Here is a 20,997-nt window from a genome sequence, read left to right as displayed (position 1 = left end):
ATATATTATGTGCTATTTTTATGTAAATTCATTTTTAAATGGATACCAGATTGTAGCATGTCAGCCGGGGGTGCTGATACTTGACCCTGATGCCCGAGTGGTCTCAAAGGACCAACTGCAAAATATGAAGACACATGGACAATGGAAAACAGGAAGAAATTTTGTCCTCCATCTTCTCCTCCCAGCATGCTTCAATTCTCTCATTCAATGGAATCAGATCATCCTATGCTGACACTCAGATCAAAATTGGATCAGAGTTTGATTGGAGTGTCATTACCATAATTGACCCAATTCTCCCGGATGAATCTACAGTTGTATGACTCTTGCCTAAAGTGGGCTTTACACGCTACAATATATCTTACGATGTGTCGGCGGGGTCACGTCGTAAGTGACGCACTTCCGGCATTGTTAGTTATATTGTAGCGTGTGACAGATACGTGCGATTGCGATTGAACGTTAAAACGTTCATCGCATACACGTCGTTCAATTGCTAAAAATTGAATGTGAGGTTGTTCGATGTTCCCGAGGCAGCACACGTCGCTCCGTGTGACACCCCGGGAATGATGAACAGATCTTACCTGCGTCCCGCGGCTCCTGCCGGCAATGCGGAAGGAACGAGGTGGGCGGGATGTTTACGTCCCGCTCATCTCCGCCCCTCCGCTTCTATTGGCCGGCTGCCGCGTGACGTCGATGTGACGCCGAACGTCCCTCCCACTCCAGGAAGTGGACGTTCGCCGCCCACATAGAGGTCATATCGAAGGGTAAGTATGTGTGACGGCAAATAATCGTTTGTGCGGGCTTTATAAAGTGAGCTTTGTCATTCCTGTCGCTGCTTTTGCAGAACACAACAGCCGATGATGAAATCATCTTGACAATGTTCAGCATAGGAAGCTGCGATGCATCGGAATCAAACAAGATGTCAAAGTATCCCCGGGTGCTTTTGTTATCTAGCTTGCCAGCCAATGCCTCCTTGCATCGCAGAAGAAGAAGCGGTTAAGAGGGCGGAGAACTAAATTTTGTGCTCACAAAGAATTTGGAGTTAGAGGACCAATAACTTCTTGGTACTGGAATAACTTTTTAAGTAAATTCATGGACAGCTAAGAGTGTACCCACTGATGGATGAATATACACTAGGGATGATCGAATATCTCAAATATTCGGCTTCGTGAATATCCGACGAATAGGTCGCCGCTATGCGATATTCGATGCGCAATGTAAGTCTATGGGAAGCCCGAATAGTTCTGAATAGTTGTTATTCAGGTTTCCCATAGACTTACATTGCGCATCGAATATTCGCGAATAGTCGAATAGCAGTGACCTATTCGGCAAATATTCGCAAAGCCGAATATTTGAGGTATACGATCATCCCTAATATGCACATTTACATGGGTTCAGGTGTTTGGAGTTAGAGATTTTTGGTGCAAATACAGTGCAAACTGTGAATCCGCATCTTTTCTTTCACGTCTACGCAATTTGTAAAACAAAGTGTTCGTTTTAAAACAACTTAAACAGCTTTCTGTATCTTCAATGAACATCCTCAGAATTTCTAAACTCCACTCTTTATTCAGCGCTTGCAAATGTAATTATACATGGAAATGTGCCGTTATTTCCCCGTCATTTCGGATGCTTTCTACGGTTACTTGCTAATTACACAGTGGCATGATTAATGAGCAATTGCTCCGTAGTATATACTAGACTCTAACATGAGATAATCAACCTGTGGATTACCAGCTGCAGAGGCTGACAAAGATTGCTGAGCGGTGTAGTGCTACAGCAGCTGGAGATCCAGAGGATACCTACACTGTGTAACGATCCCTCTCTAAGGTTTCTCTATGTGGGTGATGGTTGTGGGTGAAGTATGGGGTCACCAGCCTTTTTAATATATTTTACTTTTTATTCCATCTCTTTAAGGAATCTTTTGTAAAGAAGAAACACTGACCCCAAGTCAGAGAAGACTGGCTGTTAGGTAAGATGATGTTACTTTGCATAATTTGGTTAATATTTTGCTTTTGATGACTATTGATCTGCTTTATGATGACTCGATATAAGCTATAGAGGGCGCCAAAGTCGCAGTTGTGCAGATCTTTCATGGAAACAAAAATGGATTGCGTGTTTAAATTCAAATTGGTCCGTCCTTATCCCTCCCGATATCATCAGGTGGGAGAAAGTCAGGAGGTTACCATACACAATAGTCGAGTAGTCCCACTGATATCGGAAAGTCAGCAGACCTTATTTAATGTGTATTGACACTAATTGGCCTTCAAAGGGTAACTATGCTTTCAGGTAACTTTTTAGAAGAAGCTGTCATGTGTGAGGAATAATATGATATCTAGCCACTATGTGTATTATATCCTCCAGGCCATTGTAGCTGTGAATCCAGGTCAATGGTGATGTAAAAGACTTGTTAGAAAGCTCAGCACCAACTGTCTGTGTCCTCCTTTGCTTGTTTTCTCACTTTGCTCCTCTTCTCCCCTTCCCTGTCCATAGAGTATACCTGAACCTCAATATACTAACAGGTCATTTTGCTTTGACCAAAATGGATTTGAGCTTTTTTTTTCCCAAGTAGATGGTGAGTTCAGAAGGCGAGCAAAGGGGAAGAAGGGACTCGTGTATGGGAAAGAAGCAGAGTTCGGTGATAAGATATATTACATAGTTTAACCCCTTCACAACCTACTGTTAAGGGGGCTTTACATGCAACGACATCGCTAACGAGATGTCGTTGGGGTCACGGAATTCGTGACGCACATCCGGCCTCGTTAGCGACGTCGTTGTGTGTGAAACGCAGGAATGACCGTTAACGATCAAAATTACTTACCTGATCGTTTATCGTTGACACGTCGTTCCTTTCCAGAATATCGTTGCTGTTGCAGGACGCAGGTTGTTCGTCGTCCCTGCGACAGCACACAAACACATTGCTATGTGTGACACCACAGGAACGAGGAACAACACCATACCTGCGTCCTCTGGCAACAAGGTGGGCGTGACTTTCATGCGGCTGCTCTCCGTCCCTCCGCTTCTATTGGACGCCTGCCATGTGACATCGCTGTGACGCCGCACAAACCGCCTCCTTAGAAAAGAGGCTGTTCGCCCTTTACAGTGGCGTCGTTAGGAAGGTAAGTATGTGTGACTAGTACTAGCGATTTTGTCCGCCACGGGCAACGATTTGCCCGTGACGCACAAACGACGTGGGCAGCTGCGCACGCTAGCGACGTTGCAGCGTGTAAAGCCCCCTTTACTCTCCCAGCTTCCCAATAAGCTGTAATCACAAGATAATGCTTCTGCCACTTTTCCTTGTTCTGGTAGGATTTGCGTTCTATCGGATTGGTGCTCACTGTGGTGTAAATACAGGCACTCTGGTGTACTAGGCCTTTACAGCCCCCTATATAGCTGACCCCAACCCCCTACCGAGCTTCCCAATAATTGCTAGCCATTTGTTACCCAAAACTAGTAAAACTAACAATAGTTTTCACATTACCCTCTATAAATCAATGCAGTAACATAACACATTACCTTTATTATATGATCTTCAGGGGAGGCTGATCATTCTTCCACTCTCTTACAATACCTTTTATATCTTTAAACCATATCTTATCTATCATAAACCCTGTTTCCCCGATGCAAGCGCCACATACCCCTCGTCCTGGCCATGGAAACATCCTTTGAAGTAATTCTATTTACAATGTAAAAATAGGACTCCTTTCTTTTATATCTGCATTCAACAGAATCATTTATTTCCGCATATTAATCTGCACGGCTGTCGCCTTTGCCTTTGCTCAATTTCACGTTCCTGTCCCATTGTTTGAGTGGCTTCGTATTACAGATCTGTATTGAGCAGTGAACGGGAGCCGGCTGAGTTTACTGAATAGCAGCCAGGGAGCCAAGTGTGCGCTGTAGTCAAAGTGTACCGCACCGCTTCATTGTACATTCAGAACAGGGGCTGCCACACCGGCTGCCGTCAGGAGCCACTAATATACCCAGTCACAATGGAGGCCTGAAAAGGCTCCAGCGGGAAGCTGCAGGTAACTTGTAAATTGGCTACATACAATATATTTCTCTGCATGCATAATCCAAAATCTGGACATGTGAACTGCGCCAATAAATCTGTGCTAATTCTGCAAGTTTAGGTCAAACAATACACTTTTTTCATGGAGAACCCTAATAAATGACTAGCCTTGTTGGCTCTCTTGACGTGTATCTTAGTAAATACTTATACAAACCATGAAATATTAATAAGCCACCATATTTTTAATATTTCTTTGTTTGCCATTCCTATGTTGTTCCTCCTGGTATGAATAAACTCACTAGATGTTACCTTTCGTTATATGTAAAAGGGGATTGTTCTCACAGTTTCAACAAGGAATAGAAGGTGTCAAAGCGTGTAGGAACTACGCCACTTCCAACTGGCAAAAACCGGATGGAACGCAAGGCCTTGCGGCACAATGCAGCACTAATTAAAGTCTATCCAGAAAAAACGCAACCGGCAGCAAAAAAAAACGGTTGCGATTTTCCTGCAAAGTGCCGGATTGTGCCGCATTGCAGAAACCGGAGGTGTGAAAGCAGCCTTAGCTGACAGTTTATTCATACATTATACATTTCTGGGAGGAATAACAGATATGTGTATATAGATACACCTAGTGCAGAATTATTAGGCAAGTTGTATTTTAGAGGATTTTTTTTTATTATTGATCAACAACTATGTTCTCAATCAACCCAAAAGACTCATAAATATCAAAGCTTAATGTTTTTGGAAGTTGGAATGGGGTTCTTTTTAGATTAGGCTATCTTAGGAGGATATCTGTTTGTGCAGGTAACTATTACTGTGCAGAATTATTAGGCAACTTAATAAAAACCAAATCTATTCCCATCTCACTTGTTTATTTTCACCAGGTAAACCAATATAACTGCAGAAAATTTAGAAATAAACATTTCTGACATGCAAAAACAAAACCACAAAAAATTAGTGACCAATATAGCCCCCTTTCTTTATGATGACACTCATCAGCCAACCATCCATAGATTCTGTCAGTTGCTTGATCTGTTTATGATCAACATTGCGTGCAGCACCCACCACAGCCTCCAGACACTGTTCCGAGAGGTGTACTGTTTTCCCTCCCTGTAGATCTTACATTTTATGAGGGACCACAAGTTCTCTATGGGGTTCAGATCAGGTGTACAAGGGGGCCATGTCATTATTTTTTCATCTTTTAGACCTTTACTGGCCAGCCACGCTGTGGAGTAGTTGGATGCATGTGATGGAGTATTGTCCTGCATGAAAATCATGTTTTTCTTGAACGATACCGACTTCTTCCTGTACCACTGCTTGAAGAAGTTGTCTTCCAGAAACTGGCAGTAGGTCTGGGAGTTGAGCTTCACTCCATCCTCAACCCGAAAAGGTCCCACAAGTTCATCTTTGATGATACCAGCCCATACCAGTACCCCACCTCCACCTTACTGGCGTCTGTTTCGGAGTGGAGCTCTCTGCCCTTTACTAATCCAGCCTCTGGCCCATCCATTTGACCCATTAAGAGTCCCTCTCATTTCATCAGTCCATAAAACCTTTGAAAAATCAGTCTTAAGATATATCTTGGCCCAGTCTTGACATTTTATCTTATGTTTCTTGTTTAAAGGTGGTCGTATTTTAGCCTTCCTTACCTTGGCCATGTCCCTGAGAATGGCACACCTTGTGCTTTTTGATACTCCAGTAACGTTGCAGCTCCGAAATATGGCCAAACTGGTGGCAAATGGCAACTTGGCAGCTTCACGCTTGATTTTCCTCAATTCATGGGCAGTTATTTTGCGCCTTTTTTGCCCAACACGCTTCTTGCGACCCTGTTGGCTATTAGTCATGAAACGCTTGATTGTTTGGTGATCATGCTTCAAATGTTTGGCAATTTCAAGATGCTGCATCCCTCTGTAAGACTTTTCAAAGCCCGCCAAATCTCTCTTCTGACCCATTTTGCCAAAGGAAAGGAAGTTGCCTAATAATTAAGCACACCTTATATAGGGTGTTGATGTCATTACACCACACCCCTCCTCATTACAGAGATGCACATCACCTGATTTACTTAATTGGTAGTTGGCTCTCAAGCCTATACAGCTTGGAGTAGGACAACATGTATGTATGTATGTATGTGTGTGTATATGTATATATATATATATATATATATATATATATATATATATATATATATATATATATATTTACAGTGCCTACAAGTAGTATTCAACCCCCTGCAGATTTAGCAGGTTTACACATTCGGAATTAACTTGGCATTGTGACATTTGGACTGTAGATCAGCCTGGAAGTGTGAAATGCACTGCAGCAGAAAAGAATGTTATTTCTTATTTTTTTTTTTTTTTTTAAATTGTGAAAAGTTTATTCAGAGGGTCATTTATTATTCAACCCCTCAAACCACCAGAATTCTGTTTGGTTCCCCTAAAGTATTAAGAAGTATTTCAGGAACAAAGAACAATGAGCTTCACATGTTTGGATTAATTATCTCTTTTTCCAGCATTTTCTGACTAATTAAGACCCTCCCCAAACTTGTGAACAGCACTCATACTTGGTCAGCATGGAAAAGACAAAGGAGCATTCCAAGGCCATCAGAGACAAGATCGTGGAGGGTCACAAGGCTGGCAAGGGGTACAAAACCCTTTGCAAGGAGTTGGGCCTACCTGTCTCCACTGTTGGGAGCATCATCCGGAAGTGGAAGGCTTATGGAACTACTGTTAGTCTTCCACGGCCTGGACAGCCTTTGAAAGTTTCCACCCGTGCCGAGGCCAGGCTTGTCCGAAGAGTCAAGGCTAACCCAAGGACAACAAGGAAGGAGCTCCGGGAAGATCTCATGGCAGTGGGGAGATTGGTTTCAGTCAATACCATAAGTAACGTACTCCACCGCAATGGTCTTTGTTCCAGACGAGCCCGTAAGGTACCTTTACTTTCAAAGCGTCATGTCAAGGCTCGTCTACAGTTTGCTTATGATCACTTGGAGGACACTGAGACAGACTGGTTCAAGGTTCTCTGGTCTGATGAGACCAAGATCGAGATCTTTGGTGCCAACCACACACGTGACGTTTGGAGACTGGATGGCACTGCATACGACCCCAAGAATACCATCCCTACAGTCAAGCATGGTGGTGGCAGCATCATGCTGTGGGGCTGTTTCTCAGCCAAGGGGCCTGGCCATCTGGTCCGCATCCATGGGAAGATGGATAGCACGGCCTACCTGGAGATTTTGGCCAAGAACCTCCGCTCCTCCATCAAGGATCTTAAGATGGGTCGTCATTTCATCTTCCAACAAGACAACGACCCAAAGCACACAGCCAAGAAAACCAAGGCCTGGTTCAAGAGGGAAAAAATCAAGGTGTTGCAGTGGCCTAGTCAGTCTCCTGACCTTAACCCAATTGAAAACTTGTGGAAGGAGCTCAAGATTAAAGTCCACATGAGACACCCAAAGAACCTAGATAACTTGGAGAAGATCTGCATGGAGGAGTGGGCCAAGATAACTCCAGAGACCTGTGCCGGCCTGATCAGGTCTTATAAAAGACGATTATTATCTGTAATTGCAAACAAGGGTTATTCCACAAAATATTAAACCTAGGGGTTGAATAATAATTGACCCACACTTTTATGTTTAAAATTTATTAAGATTTAACTGAGCAACATAACTTGTTAGTTTGTAAGATTTATGCATCTGTTAATAAATCCTGCTCTTGTTTGAAGTTTGCAGGCTCTAACTTATTTGCATCTTATCAAACCTGCTAAATCTGCAGAGGGTTGAATACTACTTGTAGGCACTGTATAATACACACAGCGGGTGCAATAAATATTGAACAGGCCACCAAGGTTTCAAGTGAATATATTTCTATTGACATGAATTTCTTGCAAGATATTGGTAACAACCCATCCAATCCACACAGGCAAAGACATCAAACCATAGATGTCCATAAATGTAGTGGTGTGTAATAATGAGAAATGACACAGGGGAACAGTATTGAACACATGAAGAAAGAGAGATGCAAAAAGCAATGGAAAGTCATGACAAAAGTTGAAATCCATCAGTAATTAAAAAGAAATCCTGACACTTATTGAAAAATATCAGCTGGTTCAATTGATGGCGTATAAAAAAAAAAAAGGTGTCTCATTACCAGGCTGTCACACAAGAAACATCTCATGATGGGTAAAACCAGTGAGCTGTCTCAAGACCTTTGCAACCTTATTGTTGCAAAACACACTGATGGCATTGGTTACATATGACTTTCTAAATTACTGAAGGTTCCAGTGAGCGCTGTTGAGGCCATAATCCAGAAGTGGAAAGAACACGATTTCACCATTCCTCCCTGCAAGATTTCAGGCAGAGGAGTGAAAATAATTATCAGAAGAGTTGTCCAAGAGCCAACAACCACCCAGAGCAAGTACAATTGTTTCAAAGAAAACCATAAGTACTGCACTCACCCTCCATGGCTGATGCACGCTCACCACGCAAGACCCCAATGGTGAACGAAAAGCATGTTTAACTCCTTAAGGACAGAGCGATTTTTCGTTTTTATGCGTAAGGTTTTTTCCCGCCCTTAGTTGAAGAGCCATAACTGTTTATTTTTCATTGTTCCATCTATATAGCCATGTGAGGACTTTTTTGTGGGATGAGTTGTACGTTTGATTGACACCACCCATTTTGTCATACGATATAATAGCAAACGGGGAAAAAAATTCTAAGTGTGGCAAAATAGCAAAAAAGGTGAAATTCTGCAATTTAGTGTTCATTTTACCATAAGACTGACGTGGCAGTATGATTCTCCAGATCAGTACCATTATGTAGATACCAAACATGTATAGTTTGTGTTTTATTTAAGTAGTAAAAAAAAAATTTCAAAAATGTTGAAAATAAAAATCTTCCTTGTGTCACGACTTTCTGAGAGCTGTAATGGTTTCAATTTTTAAGATATGGAGCTGTGTGATGGCTTATTTTTTGTTTCTTGAGTTGATGTGTTTATTGATAATATTTTGGGGTATATATGATGTTTTGATCACCTGTTTTATTACATTTGTTTCTGTTGCAGCAGACGAAAAACTGCAATTATAGCGGTTTGATTTTTTCCTCGTTACGCTGTTTACCGATCGATTAATTTTTTTGTGTGTTTTTACAAATGCAGCGATACCAAATGTCTTTTTTTTTTTTTTTTTTTTATTTCATAATTTGTGTAACTCCTTCACCCCAAACCTTTTTTCACATTCCTGACCAGGTCAGTCTTTTCAATTCTGATAAGTTTAACTTCTTGGCAATATATCTGGAAAGCTTCAACGGATTCCAGTGATTCTGAAACAGTGTTTTTTGTGACATGTTGTACCTCATGTCAGTGGTAAATTTAGGATTATATTTTTTAAGTTTATTAAAATATCAAAATATTTGCATCAGCACCATTTTTGAAATATAATTTTTTTTGTTAGGAAGTTAAAAATGTATTACAATTTTTCATTTTTCCAACATAATTTACAAAACCATTGACCACATCACATTTAAAGTGACTTTGAGAGGCATATGTGACAGAAAATACCAAAAAGTGACACCATTTTATAAACTGCACCTCTCAATGTTGTCAAATCGACATTCAAGAACTTTAGTACAGGAATTAAAGCAATGTGGAAGAAAAAAAAAATAAAGTTTTTTACTTTTTTACACAAAAATTTTACTCAGAGGTCTCAAACATGTGGCCCCTGAGGCTGCTTGTTGCGGCCCGCAGACCCCGTGACAATCTCGGCTCTATGCTGAGGGTCGGCGCCAGCAGGACTTTACTGCATTTGAATCCATTTGCAGTGCCGCGCAGAGGAGCTGTCCGCTCTATTCCAGTTGCTGCTGCTGTCTGCCAATCAGATGCAAGGAGGTGACGTCATACAGCGACATAACTTACTTGCATCTGATTGGCTGGCAGCAGACATTGGTCCAGACACAGCTCCTCTGCGCGGCACCGCAAATGGATTCAAACGCAGTAAGTTCCTGCCGGCGCCGACCCTCAGCAAAGAGCCGCGATTGTCACGGGCCGCAACAAGCAGGTAAGGTACGTGCTCAAGATCAGGACCCACTGCGTCCTGATCGGCGGGGCCGCAAGTCTTCTCCTTAGGAGACCGCAGCTGCCCGTGCCCGCGATCAGGGTTCGGGCCGCTGCGGTCTTCTCTCTGTGTTCTGCCTAGGGAGGACGCTTTCTACTCCGCAGCATAAATTTACTTGCTGCAGCCTCTGCAAGCCGCACCGCAGGTCTGTTTTCACTGCGAGCCATACACACACAGTGGGCATGGGATTTTTTAGAAATCCCATCCACTTTGCTTGTACTGTACATAGCAGGGTTTTGGACGCAGCTGAAACATGCTGCATCCAAAACTCTGCAAACACTGATCGTGGGCACGCAGGGAACGGAGGAAAGGTGAGGAGAATTTTTTTTTTTTTTTGCATATCACTAAAGGATGGGCAGAATACTACAGAGCACAATACTTCAAGGGTGGGCAGAATATTGCAGGGCACAATACTAAAGGGATGGCCACAATACTACAGGGATGGGCACAATACTACAGAGCACAATACTCCAAGGATGGGCACAATACTGCAAGGCACAATGAGGGGCACAATATTACTGGGCACAATACTACAGGGCACAAGGATGGGCACAATACTACAGGGCACTATACTACTGGGCACATGCTACAAGGATGGGCAGAATACTACTGGGCACAATACCACGAGGATGAGCACCTTAGTACAGGGTACACGGATGGGGACATTACTACAAGGATGGGCACAATACTACAAGGCACAATGAGGGGCACAAAATTCCTGGCACAATACTACAGGGCACTATACTACTGGGCACATACGACAAGGATGGGCAGAATACTACTGGGCACAATACCATAAGGATGAGCACCTTACTACAGGGCACACGGATGGGGATATTACTGCAGCATGGGCACATTACTACATGATGTTGGCTAAGATTACTATATGCTGCTGCTAATTGTAAAACAATATTACAAGAAGGTGATAAAATGTAAAAAAAATTCATTATAAAAAATGAAATTTTTTTTCTGCCGTTAAAAATGCTTTTTTATATATAAACTTAACAAAAAAAAGTGCACGCTTGTTATAATATACAAGCAAAAAATGTTTAAAAAAGTGATCCAAAGGTATATAGAAAAAAACATGGAATCAGTAAAAATGTCACTTTGTCCTGCAAATAATGCGGCCCCTCTCAATTTTTTTTATGTGCGGCCCATTCCTCCTGCTGAGTTTGAGACCCCTGCTTTAGCCCCACATTTTGCAATTTCAAAAAGTAACAGAAGACCATGCACCATAGAATTTGTTGTGCATTTTCTCATGAGTACATGTATCCCCCATATGTGGTGGAGAACTACTGTTTGGGCACACAGCAGGGCTGGAAAGGAAACGAGCACTAACTGACTTTTGGAGCACAAAAGTAGCTGGAATCGATAGCGGATGCCTTGTCGCGATTGCAGAGCCCCTGATGGGCCTAAATAGTGGAAACCCCCCACTCATCACCATATATTAGAACCTACACCCCTCAAGAATTTATCTAGACGTGTGGTGAGCTGCTTGAACCCACAAGTGGCTTACAGAATTTTAAATGTTGACGTGAAAATGAAAAAATAAATTTTCACCACAAAAATGTTCTTTTAACAGACTTTTTTTTTTTATTTCACAAGGGTAACATGAGAAAGTAGACCATACAGTTTCTTGTGCAATTTCCCCTGATTACACCGACCCAACATATGTGGTGGAAAACTACTGTTTGGGAGCACAGCAGGGCTCAGAAGAGAAAGAGCTCCATTTGCATTTTGGAGCACAAAATTGGCTGGAATAGATAGCAGATATCATGTTATGTTTCCCGAGCCTTTGGTGTGCCTAGACAGAGGAAATCCCCTCCTCAAGTGACCCCATTTTGGAAACCACACTCTTCAAGGAATTTATCTGCATGTGTTTTGAGCACCTTTAACCCCCAAGTGCTTCAAATAAATGTATAACGTTAAGCCATAAAAAATTTAAAATGCATTCTTACCACAAAGATGTCACTTTAGCGCTAAAATTTTCATTGTCTTTTGGAATGCAAAATCATCTGGAATCAATAGCGGACACCATGTTGCATTTGCGGAGCCCCTAAGGTGCCTAAACAGTGGACACTCCCCACAAGTGACCCCATTTTGGAAATAGACCCCTCAAGAAACTTCTGTAGATGTGTGTTGAGAACCTTGATTCCCCTGATGCCTCACATAATTTTATAACATTGAGCCATGAAAATAAAACGTTAAGTGTTTAGCACAAAAATGTTTTAGCTCCAAATTTTTTATTTTCACAAGGGTAAGAGGAGAAAATGCACCATACAATGCATTTCTATTTTGCCTATATATTAGTTTCCCTATTGTTTATAATTATGTCTCTTGTGCTTGTGACATATGAGTCTTTATACTGTATATTTCGCCATTAATGAACTTTTAGGGTTTGCTGTCAATTCTCCATTGGCTGTATATGACCCTTGTCTATGATTTGGGGGCTGATACCTACCCAATTCATTTGACCATACTTTGTCCCCTTTTTTTATTGGTCACCTTTTTTCATAAAAAAAGAGCATTAGGAGAATCGAAATAGATCAGGTTAATTCTCCCGGCTGTGGTTACCACCAGTTTTTCTTCGATTTTATAGGGTAGCTGTTTGTGAGGTAAATCCTGGGATATGAAGAGGAATTATGACTAGAAGTCATAATTGCTCTCATCACTCCCTGGCAGTGCCCCCCTCCCTTCTGGTTCTCAAATGTCCAGCATCTGTGAAGGTGTCACATCCCACTTACACCTCCAACAGCCATCTCCTCTGATATGGAGATGAGATGATGTGAGGACAATGGACCCAGGATGACTCCCTGCCGTCACCCTGTAACAAGAGTTGTATCTCATTAGCAAGGCTTGGAAGTAGCCAGACAGAACGACTCCAGTAAAAAATGGTTCATATCTCGCAAGCCATATCTCCGATAAATATGGCAACCATAAAAATGGTGTTTGCGCAGGCGGACGATGCTGGCACACCTTTTTTATGGAAGGGGGAGCTTGGGAAATGCCCCAGGCGTGATATCAGCCAATGGGGAACTGGCAGACAGGTCATGAGTCCCCTCGTTCTGTAGCTAAATTCATAACTGTCACAATGAGAGCATTGGCGTCCGCCTACGACGCTCCCAGGCAAAGTTATGGCCAATATCCCCTTTGCTGGATAATTCTGATCCATGCAGGGGGAGTGGCAGTGCTTCCCTGTGAGGTCACTAAGGTAGGAGGGGACCTGGATCTGCCCAGGTTGATAACCCTACTTCGGCCATTTTCCAGTGTTCTTCTGCTCGGGGGCCTGGTTGGGAAAGACCTGTGAGGAAGAATCCTAGAAACCTGGTCTACAGCGCCCCCCTGTGGCCAGACACACAAGGTAACTGATGTAATTGTATACCTGTTTGTAACCCATGCTTTATCTGTAACTGTACTCTGACATATGTATATTCTGTAGATTCCCTATTGTATATATTGTAGTTCTAGTGTGCTTTAGGCTAATTAAATTATATAATTAATCTTGGGCTGTTCTGTTATCTCGATCTTGAATCCCACGTCTGTGTGTTCGGCTAATAGTTACCGTAAATCGGTTGGTGGCAGCGAATTGTGCCAAGGATTATTGTGGGGAGGCCAGTGAGATTCGGGAAGATATTATATATTCCGCCCGCGGAGGTCGGGGGAATATATACCCTACTCTCACCGGGGACCCTTCAATAATCGGCATAAGTAGTATAGCGGCCTCCTTGCTTATGGTCGGGCAATTCCATAATTGGCCTGACTATAAGAGGGGCGCTAGAGAGCGCGTCACGTGCTCTGTCTGTCGGTCGGGAGGTATAAAGGAGGGGGGACCCCCACTTGTTACCCCCCGATTGTGACGTACTGGTAGCCAGCGCGGGGGATTTCTGAGTGACCCCCCCGGTGGTTTGTGACATATTGGTGGCAAGCGGTGGGATCGAGATAATAGTGTGTGTGAGTGTGAGACCCATACTCCCAGACACTAAAGACTGCCTGCAGCAGCTGTGGCTGCTGGGGTCTTCAGACTAGCTCAACACTAGAGTGTCAGAGTGCAGATACTGTAAGGTGTGTGGAGGCATCAGGTGTCAGTTCTGTGTCAGTGACCAAAAGTCTGCAAGAATGGCTGATGGCACCAGGAGCAGAGCTATGCAACTGGCCAATGCTAAAGCAGGAGCCGAAGAGAGGGAGGACGGTGCTGTGGGCAGTAATGAGGAGGTTGCCCACGAGTCCTCCAGGAGCTCGACGCCAGAAAACAGCTCCGCAGAGGACATTGCACAACCGGGCACTGCTGGACAAGAGGAGGAGCAGCTCACCCAAGGGTCCTCAACGAGCCAGATGCCAGCCCTCCGCTCTGCAATGGACAGTGAATCACCAGGCTCCGCAGCGGGCCGCAGGTCACCACGTGCCATTCCACCGAGCCTGGGAGGCTCGGATAGCCTTCTTCAAATGGCTATGGCCCTTCTCCAGGCTGGAGACCAGGAGGGCTACAAGGGACTCCTGGCAGAGCACAGGGCAGAGCGGCAGGCAGCGCGTGATGCTGAGGCTGCGGAGCGGCAAGCAGTGCGTGAGGCTGCGGAGCGGCAAGCAGCGCGTGAAGAGCGAGAGCGAGAGCGACAGGCAGAGCGTGACTACCAGCTGCAGCTAGCTCAGCTCCGGCCCTCATCAGCCACACGTGACCTTCAAGACACCAAACTTCCAAAGGTCCGTGTTGAGGACTTCCCAGTGCTGGAGAAGGATGGAGACTTGGACTCTTTCTTGACTGCTTTTGAACGGACTTGCTTGCAGCACCATCTGGACAAGGACCAGTGGGCCAAATACCTGACCCCCCGTTTAAGGGGTAAGGCCCTGGATGTCCTTGGGGACTTGCCTGCTGAGGCAGATCAGGGCTACGACACCATCAAGCGGGCCCTGATCCAACAGTACAACCTCACTCCAGAGTCCTACCGCAAGAAGTTCCGGAGCCTACAGAAGGGACCAAAGGACTCCTGGGCTGACCACAGGCGGGCACTTGCCCGAGCTGCCGACCACTGGACCCAAGGCCTGCAGCTTTCCACCGGACCGGAGATCCTGGACTTGTTCATCACGGAGCAACTCTTGTGGAACTGCCCTGAGGATCTCCGCCAGTTCATCCGAGACCAGAAGCCAAAGGGGTCCACGGCTACAGCTGCCCTTGCTGATGACTACACCAACAACCGGGCCCCTGAGGCCAGGAGAGCGGCCACCAGCAGCACCTGGAGAGGGGGTAAGATGAATTCTGCGACTGCCCCACCTGCCCCTAGACTGCAGGGGGTGTCCCCCTCAACTCCCCTCTCCAGGCCCGTGGCGGAACCAAGACGGTGCCACCAGTGCAACCTACCTGGACACTTCAAGGCCATGTGCCCTCAGCGTCCCAAGGCCCCGGCTCCGTCCCCGTCCCAAGGGCCGCCCAAGGTGTATTGTGTGGGTGGGGGTGGTGGTAGGTCCCTGGACAGCTTCCAACCTGTCACCGTCGGCCAGTCTGTGACCATAGGACTGCGAGACAGCGCCTCGGAGGTGACTCTGGTGCGGCCTGAGATGGTGTCCCCCCAAGACTTGATCCCTGGAAAAACCCTCGCTGTCTCCGGGATTGGAGGCATTGACCCGGCGCTGCCTGTTGCTGACATTTATGTGGACTGGGGCGCAGGGCGAGGGGTGAGGGAGGTGGGGGTAACTGATCGGATCCCTGCAAACGTGCTACTTGGGACAGATTTGGGGCAAATAACCTCCCAGTTTGGCCCCGCCCCAAAGGCTGAACCTTCAGCCAGTGCTGACGTGCCTCCGGACAATGTTAATGTGTTATCTATGAATGATGTAAGGGAGGAGGGAGTGAACTCTGATATTTCTGCTTGCATAGACACCATAGACACACACTCAGCTGCAGCTGTGACAGGGGAGGGGGTCAGAGAAAGGTGTGACCATGCCTCTACAAGTAACCAGCCTGTGAGCTGGGATCTGTTGCCCTCTGCAGGGATAAGCAGAGAGCAGGGTGCTGCAGGGGGAGGACCAGTGTGTGGGGTGGGGGCTACCACAGCAAATGTGGGGTCCCCAGAGATTTCACAGCGGGGTTCTGTTGCTGCAGGAGGGGAACAGGCAGGTGAGATTGGGGCCGGTCCAGGAGCGGAAGTGCTCCCAGGTAAGATCTCGGTGCATGGTTCCCCCACAACCGGGGTGTCAGGAAGCCAGGTAGGTCTGCCTGAACCGGCGACTTGGTCAGGAACGGAGGAGGAGCAGGCACGACCCACGGTCGCAGCGGCTGTGGCCGCTGTCACCCGCAGTGGGAGTGCTGGAAGCCAAGGGGCCTCCCGGAGGTCCGATAGCTCTTCCCCTTCTGACCAAGTGGCAGCCGAGTCAGGTGGAGGCCAGGACACAGGTCCCGGGGTACTGACCGAAGATGTGACAGTCTCGTCGATTCTGGCCACATCTAGTCAGGGGTTTCAGGCAGCGTTAGAAGCTGACGACAGCCTGAAAGCTCTTAAGGAGCAGGCGGCACAGCCTCCCTCGGACTCGGACCCGGAGCGAGTGGTCTGGGACCAAGGACGGCTGTACCGGGCCACGGTCCAGCAGGGTTCACCGGAGGCGTGGCCCAGGGACCGACAGTTGGTGGTACCCTATCCGTTCCGGACGGAGTTGTTGCGGATCGCACATGAGATTCCGATGGCCGGACACCTAGGGATCGCTAAGACCAAGGCCAGGTTAAACCAGCATTTCTACTGGCCAAAAATGGGGGCCGATGTGGCTGCCTACTGCCGTTCGTGTGAAACCTGTCAGAGAGTGGGGAAGGCGGGGCCACGCCCCAAAGCCCCACTAGTATCTCTGCCAATCATCGATGAGCCTTTCAGGAGGGTGGCTGTGGATCTGGTCGGCCCGCTGGCCATCCCCAGCAGCTCCGGGAAACGCTTCATACTGACGGTAGTGGACTATGCCACCCGGTACCCAGAAGCAGTGGCCTTGTCGTCCATTCGGGCTGACAAGGTGGCCACCGCATTGCTGGAGATTTTCTCCAGAGTGGGTTTTCCCCAGGAAATGCTCACGGACCGGGGGACCCAATTCATGTCCCAGCTGATGGAGGCCCTCTGTAAGCAAGTCCAGGTGCGACATCTGGTGGCCAGCCCGTACCATCCACAGACTAATGGCCTGTGCGAGCGGTTCAATGGCACCTTAAAGCAGATGCTTAAGATGTTGGTCGACTCCCATGGGCGTGACTGGGAGCGGTATCTCCCACACCTGTTATTTGCTTACCGGGAGGTTCCACAGGCCTCAACAGGATTCTCACCGTTTGAGCTCCTGTACGGGCGACGTGTGCGGGGCCCCCTGGCTCTGGTGAAAGAGGCTTGGGAAGGGGATTTGGCCACCCCTGGAGTGTCGGTTATCGAGTATGTCATGCGCTTCCGGGACAAAATGCAGGCCTTGACGCAACTGGTACACGACAATATGGCTCAAGCCCAGGCCGATCAGAAGCGTTGGTACGACCAGAACGCTTGTGAGAGGACCTACCAAGTGGGTCAAGAGGTGTGGGTACTGGTCCCCGTACCACAGGACAAGCTTCAGGCAGCCTGGGAAGGCCCATACCTCGTGTACCAGCAGCTCAACCCTGTAACGTACCTGGTCACCCTGGACCCTGCCCGTGGAAGGCGGAAGCCCTTCCATGTGAACATGATGAAGGCACATCATGAGCGGGAGGCATGTGCGCTCCCCGTGTGCAACCTGCCCGAGGAGGGAGAAGCGGAAACCCTCTTGGATATGCTAGCCCAGGTTAGGGCAGGCGGATCCATTGAGGATGTGGAGGTTGGCCACCAGCTCTTGGAAGACCAACGGTCCCAGCTGTGGGCCACCCTCCTCCCCTTCCGGGGGTTGTTTACCAACCAGCCCGGAAGGACTGACTTGGCTGTCCATCACGTGGACACTGGGGATCATCCCCCGATCCGGCGTTCAGCATATCGGGTCTCCCTGGAGGTGCAGCAACACATGCGCCAGGAGATTGACGAGATGCTGAAGCTGGGGGTGATCCAGGCATCCAACAGCGCTTGGGCCTCGCCTGTAGTCCTCGTCCCTAAGAAGGACCGAACCACTCGGTTCTGCGTGGACTACAGGGGGCTCAATGCGGTCACGGTCGCCGATGCGTACCCAATGCCACGCATCGATGACCTGCTCGATCAGTTGGCCGGGGCTCAGTACCTGACCATCATGGATCTGAGCCGGGGATATTGGCAGATCCCCCTGACTCGCAAGGCCAGGGAACGCTCTGCCTTTATTACCCCATTTGGACTGTACGAGTCCACGGTGGTGCCATTCGGGATGAGGAATGCCCCTGCCACTTTCCAGCGGATGGTCAACACCCTGCTCAAGGGACTTGAAGGGTACGCGGCCGCGTACCTGGATGACATTGCCGTCTTCAGTCCCACCTGGGAGGACCACCTAGAGCATCTAGCACAGGTGCTCAGGCGGATCCACCGGGCAGGTTTGACCATCAAGCCGGGAAAGTGTCAGCTGGCCATGAGCGAGGTCCAGTACCTCGGTCACCGGGTAGGTGGGAGAACACTGAAGCCCGAGCCTGAGAAAGTGGAGGCCATCGCATCCTGGCCCACCCCCAGGACCAAGAAGCAGGTGATGTCCTTCTTGGGGACCGCTGGGTACTATAGGAGGTTTGTTCCATGCTATAGTAGCCTGGCAAAGCCCTTGACGGACCTCACCAAGAAGAAGCTGCCCTCTGCAGTCGATTGGACAGTGGACTGCGAGACAGCCTTCCGGGCCCTAAAGGACGCCCTGTCCAGCCCGCCCGTGCTACAGGCAGCCGACTTCACGCGGCCGTTTGTAGTACAGACCGACGCCAGTGACTTCGGCCTCGGTGCGGTGCTCAGCCAGGTGGACTCTGCGAGCCAAGAGCACCCAGTCTTGTACCTGAGCAGGAAGCTGTTACCAAGGGAAGTGGCCTATTCTACAATGGAGAAGGAGTGCCTGGCCATAGTGTGGGCCCTGCAGCGTCTGCAACCCTATCTATACGGGCGCCACTTCATCGTGGAGACGGACCACAATCCCCTCAGCTGGTTGCACACCGTCTCTGGGACGAATGGGCGATTGTTGCGATGGAGCCTTGCGCTCCAGCAATACGACTTCACCATTCGCCACAAAAGGGGCCGTGACCACGGTAACGCAGACGGGCTGTCCCGACAAGGAGAGGTCGCGGACGGGCGCACGGGGGAACACCGGAGTGTGCTGCCCCCTAGCGCCCTCAAAAGGGGGGAGGTGTGAGGTAAATCCTGGGATATGAAGAGGAATTATGACTAGAAGTCATAATTGCTCTCATCACTCCCTGGCAGTGCCCCCCTCCCTTCTGGTTCTCAAATGTCCAGCATCTGTGAAGGTGTCACATCCCACTTACACCTCCAACAGCCATCTCCTCTGATATGGAGATGAGATGATGTGAGGACAATGGACCCAGGATGACTCCCTGCCGTCACCCTGTAACAAGAGTTGTATCTCATTAGCAAGGCTTGGAAGTAGCCAGACAGAACGACTCCAGTAAAAAATGGTTCATATCTCGCAAGCCATATCTCCGATAAATATGGCAACCATAAAAATGGTGTTTGCGCAGGCGGACGATGCTGGCACACCTTTTTTATGGAAGGGGGAGCTTGGGAAATGCCCCAGGCGTGATATCAGCCAATGGGGAACTGGCAGACAGGTCATGAGTCCCCTCGTTCTGTAGCTAAATTCATAACTGTCACAATGAGAGCATTGGCGTCCGCCTACGACGCTCCCAGGCAAAGTTATGGCCAATATCCCCTTTGCTGGATAATTCTGATCCATGCAGGGGGAGTGGCAGTGCTTCCCTGTGAGGTCACTAAGGTAGGAGGGGACCTGGATCTGCCCAGGTTGATAACCCTACTTCGGCCATTTTCCAGTGTTCTTCTGCTCGGGGGCCTGGTTGGGAAAGACCTGTGAGGAAGAATCCTAGAAACCTGGTCTACAGCGCCCCCCTGTGGCCAGACACACAAGGTAACTGATGTAATTGTATACCTGTTTGTAACCCATGCTTTATCTGTAACTGTACTCTGACATATGTATATTCTGTAGATTCCCTATTGTATATATTGTAGTTCTAGTGTGCTTTAGGCTGATTAAATTATATAATTAATCTTGGGCTGTTCTGTTATCTCGATCTTGAATCCCACGTCTGTGTGTTCGGCTAATAGTTACCGTAAATCGGTTGGTGGCAGCGAATTGTGCCAAGGATTATTGTGGGGAGGCCAGTGAGATTCGGGAAGATATTATATATTCCGCCCGCGGAGGTCGGGGGAATATATACCCTACTCTCACCGGGGACCCTTCAATAATCGGCATAAGTAGTATAGCGGCCTCCTTGCTTATGGTCGGGCAATTCCATAATTGGCCTGACTATAAGAGGGGCGCTAGAGAGCGCGTCACGTGCTCTGTCTGTCGGTCGGGAGGTATAAAGGAGGGGGGACCCCCACTTGTTACCCCCCGATTGTGACGTACTGGTAGCCAGCGCGGGGGATTTCTGAGTGACCCCCCCGGTGGTTTGTGACACTGTTTATTTTCCTTTTTAATCGTATTTAGTAAAAGCCCTGTATAAAGTTACCTCTCACATACCGTCTACTATACAGAACTGGGTTGTACTATTTGCTTTTCACACATCACACAATAACCTACGGTAGCTTATTCTGATCCAGAACCTCCATGTCCTCGTAGACGTCCCCATTGATGTAGTATTCTCCTCGGCATTACACGTCCTCTGTTTCTGCTGCGATGGATGGAGAACACATTACCTAATCCTCTGATACTGTTTTTCCACATTACTGGGCATTAATTATAGGAAGCAGTGAATAACATAATGACAAACAGGACATTCCTCC

At 47.4% G+C, this 20,997-nt stretch overlaps 1 protein-coding gene across 1 annotated transcript in view; it reads left to right on the top strand.

The window, feature by feature from the left end:
* MBOAT2 (membrane bound glycerophospholipid O-acyltransferase 2) overlaps positions 1–20,997 on the top strand; it is a 338,336-nt gene that overhangs the window by 227,738 nt on the left and 89,601 nt on the right. Inside the window, exon 6 of the mRNA XM_075341088.1 lies at positions 1,912–1,966. Within this exon, the coding sequence (XP_075197203.1) occupies positions 1,912–1,966 (55 nt within the window). The remainder of the gene's footprint in view (positions 1–1,911; positions 1,967–20,997) is intronic.

This window comes from Anomaloglossus baeobatrachus, chromosome 3 (genome assembly GCF_048569485.1).
Source record: "Anomaloglossus baeobatrachus isolate aAnoBae1 chromosome 3, aAnoBae1.hap1, whole genome shotgun sequence".
NCBI lineage: Eukaryota > Metazoa > Chordata > Amphibia > Anura > Aromobatidae > Anomaloglossus > Anomaloglossus baeobatrachus.
The sequence above is the reverse complement of the archived record's forward strand: the minus strand, read 5'-3'. Positions and strand labels throughout refer to the sequence as shown.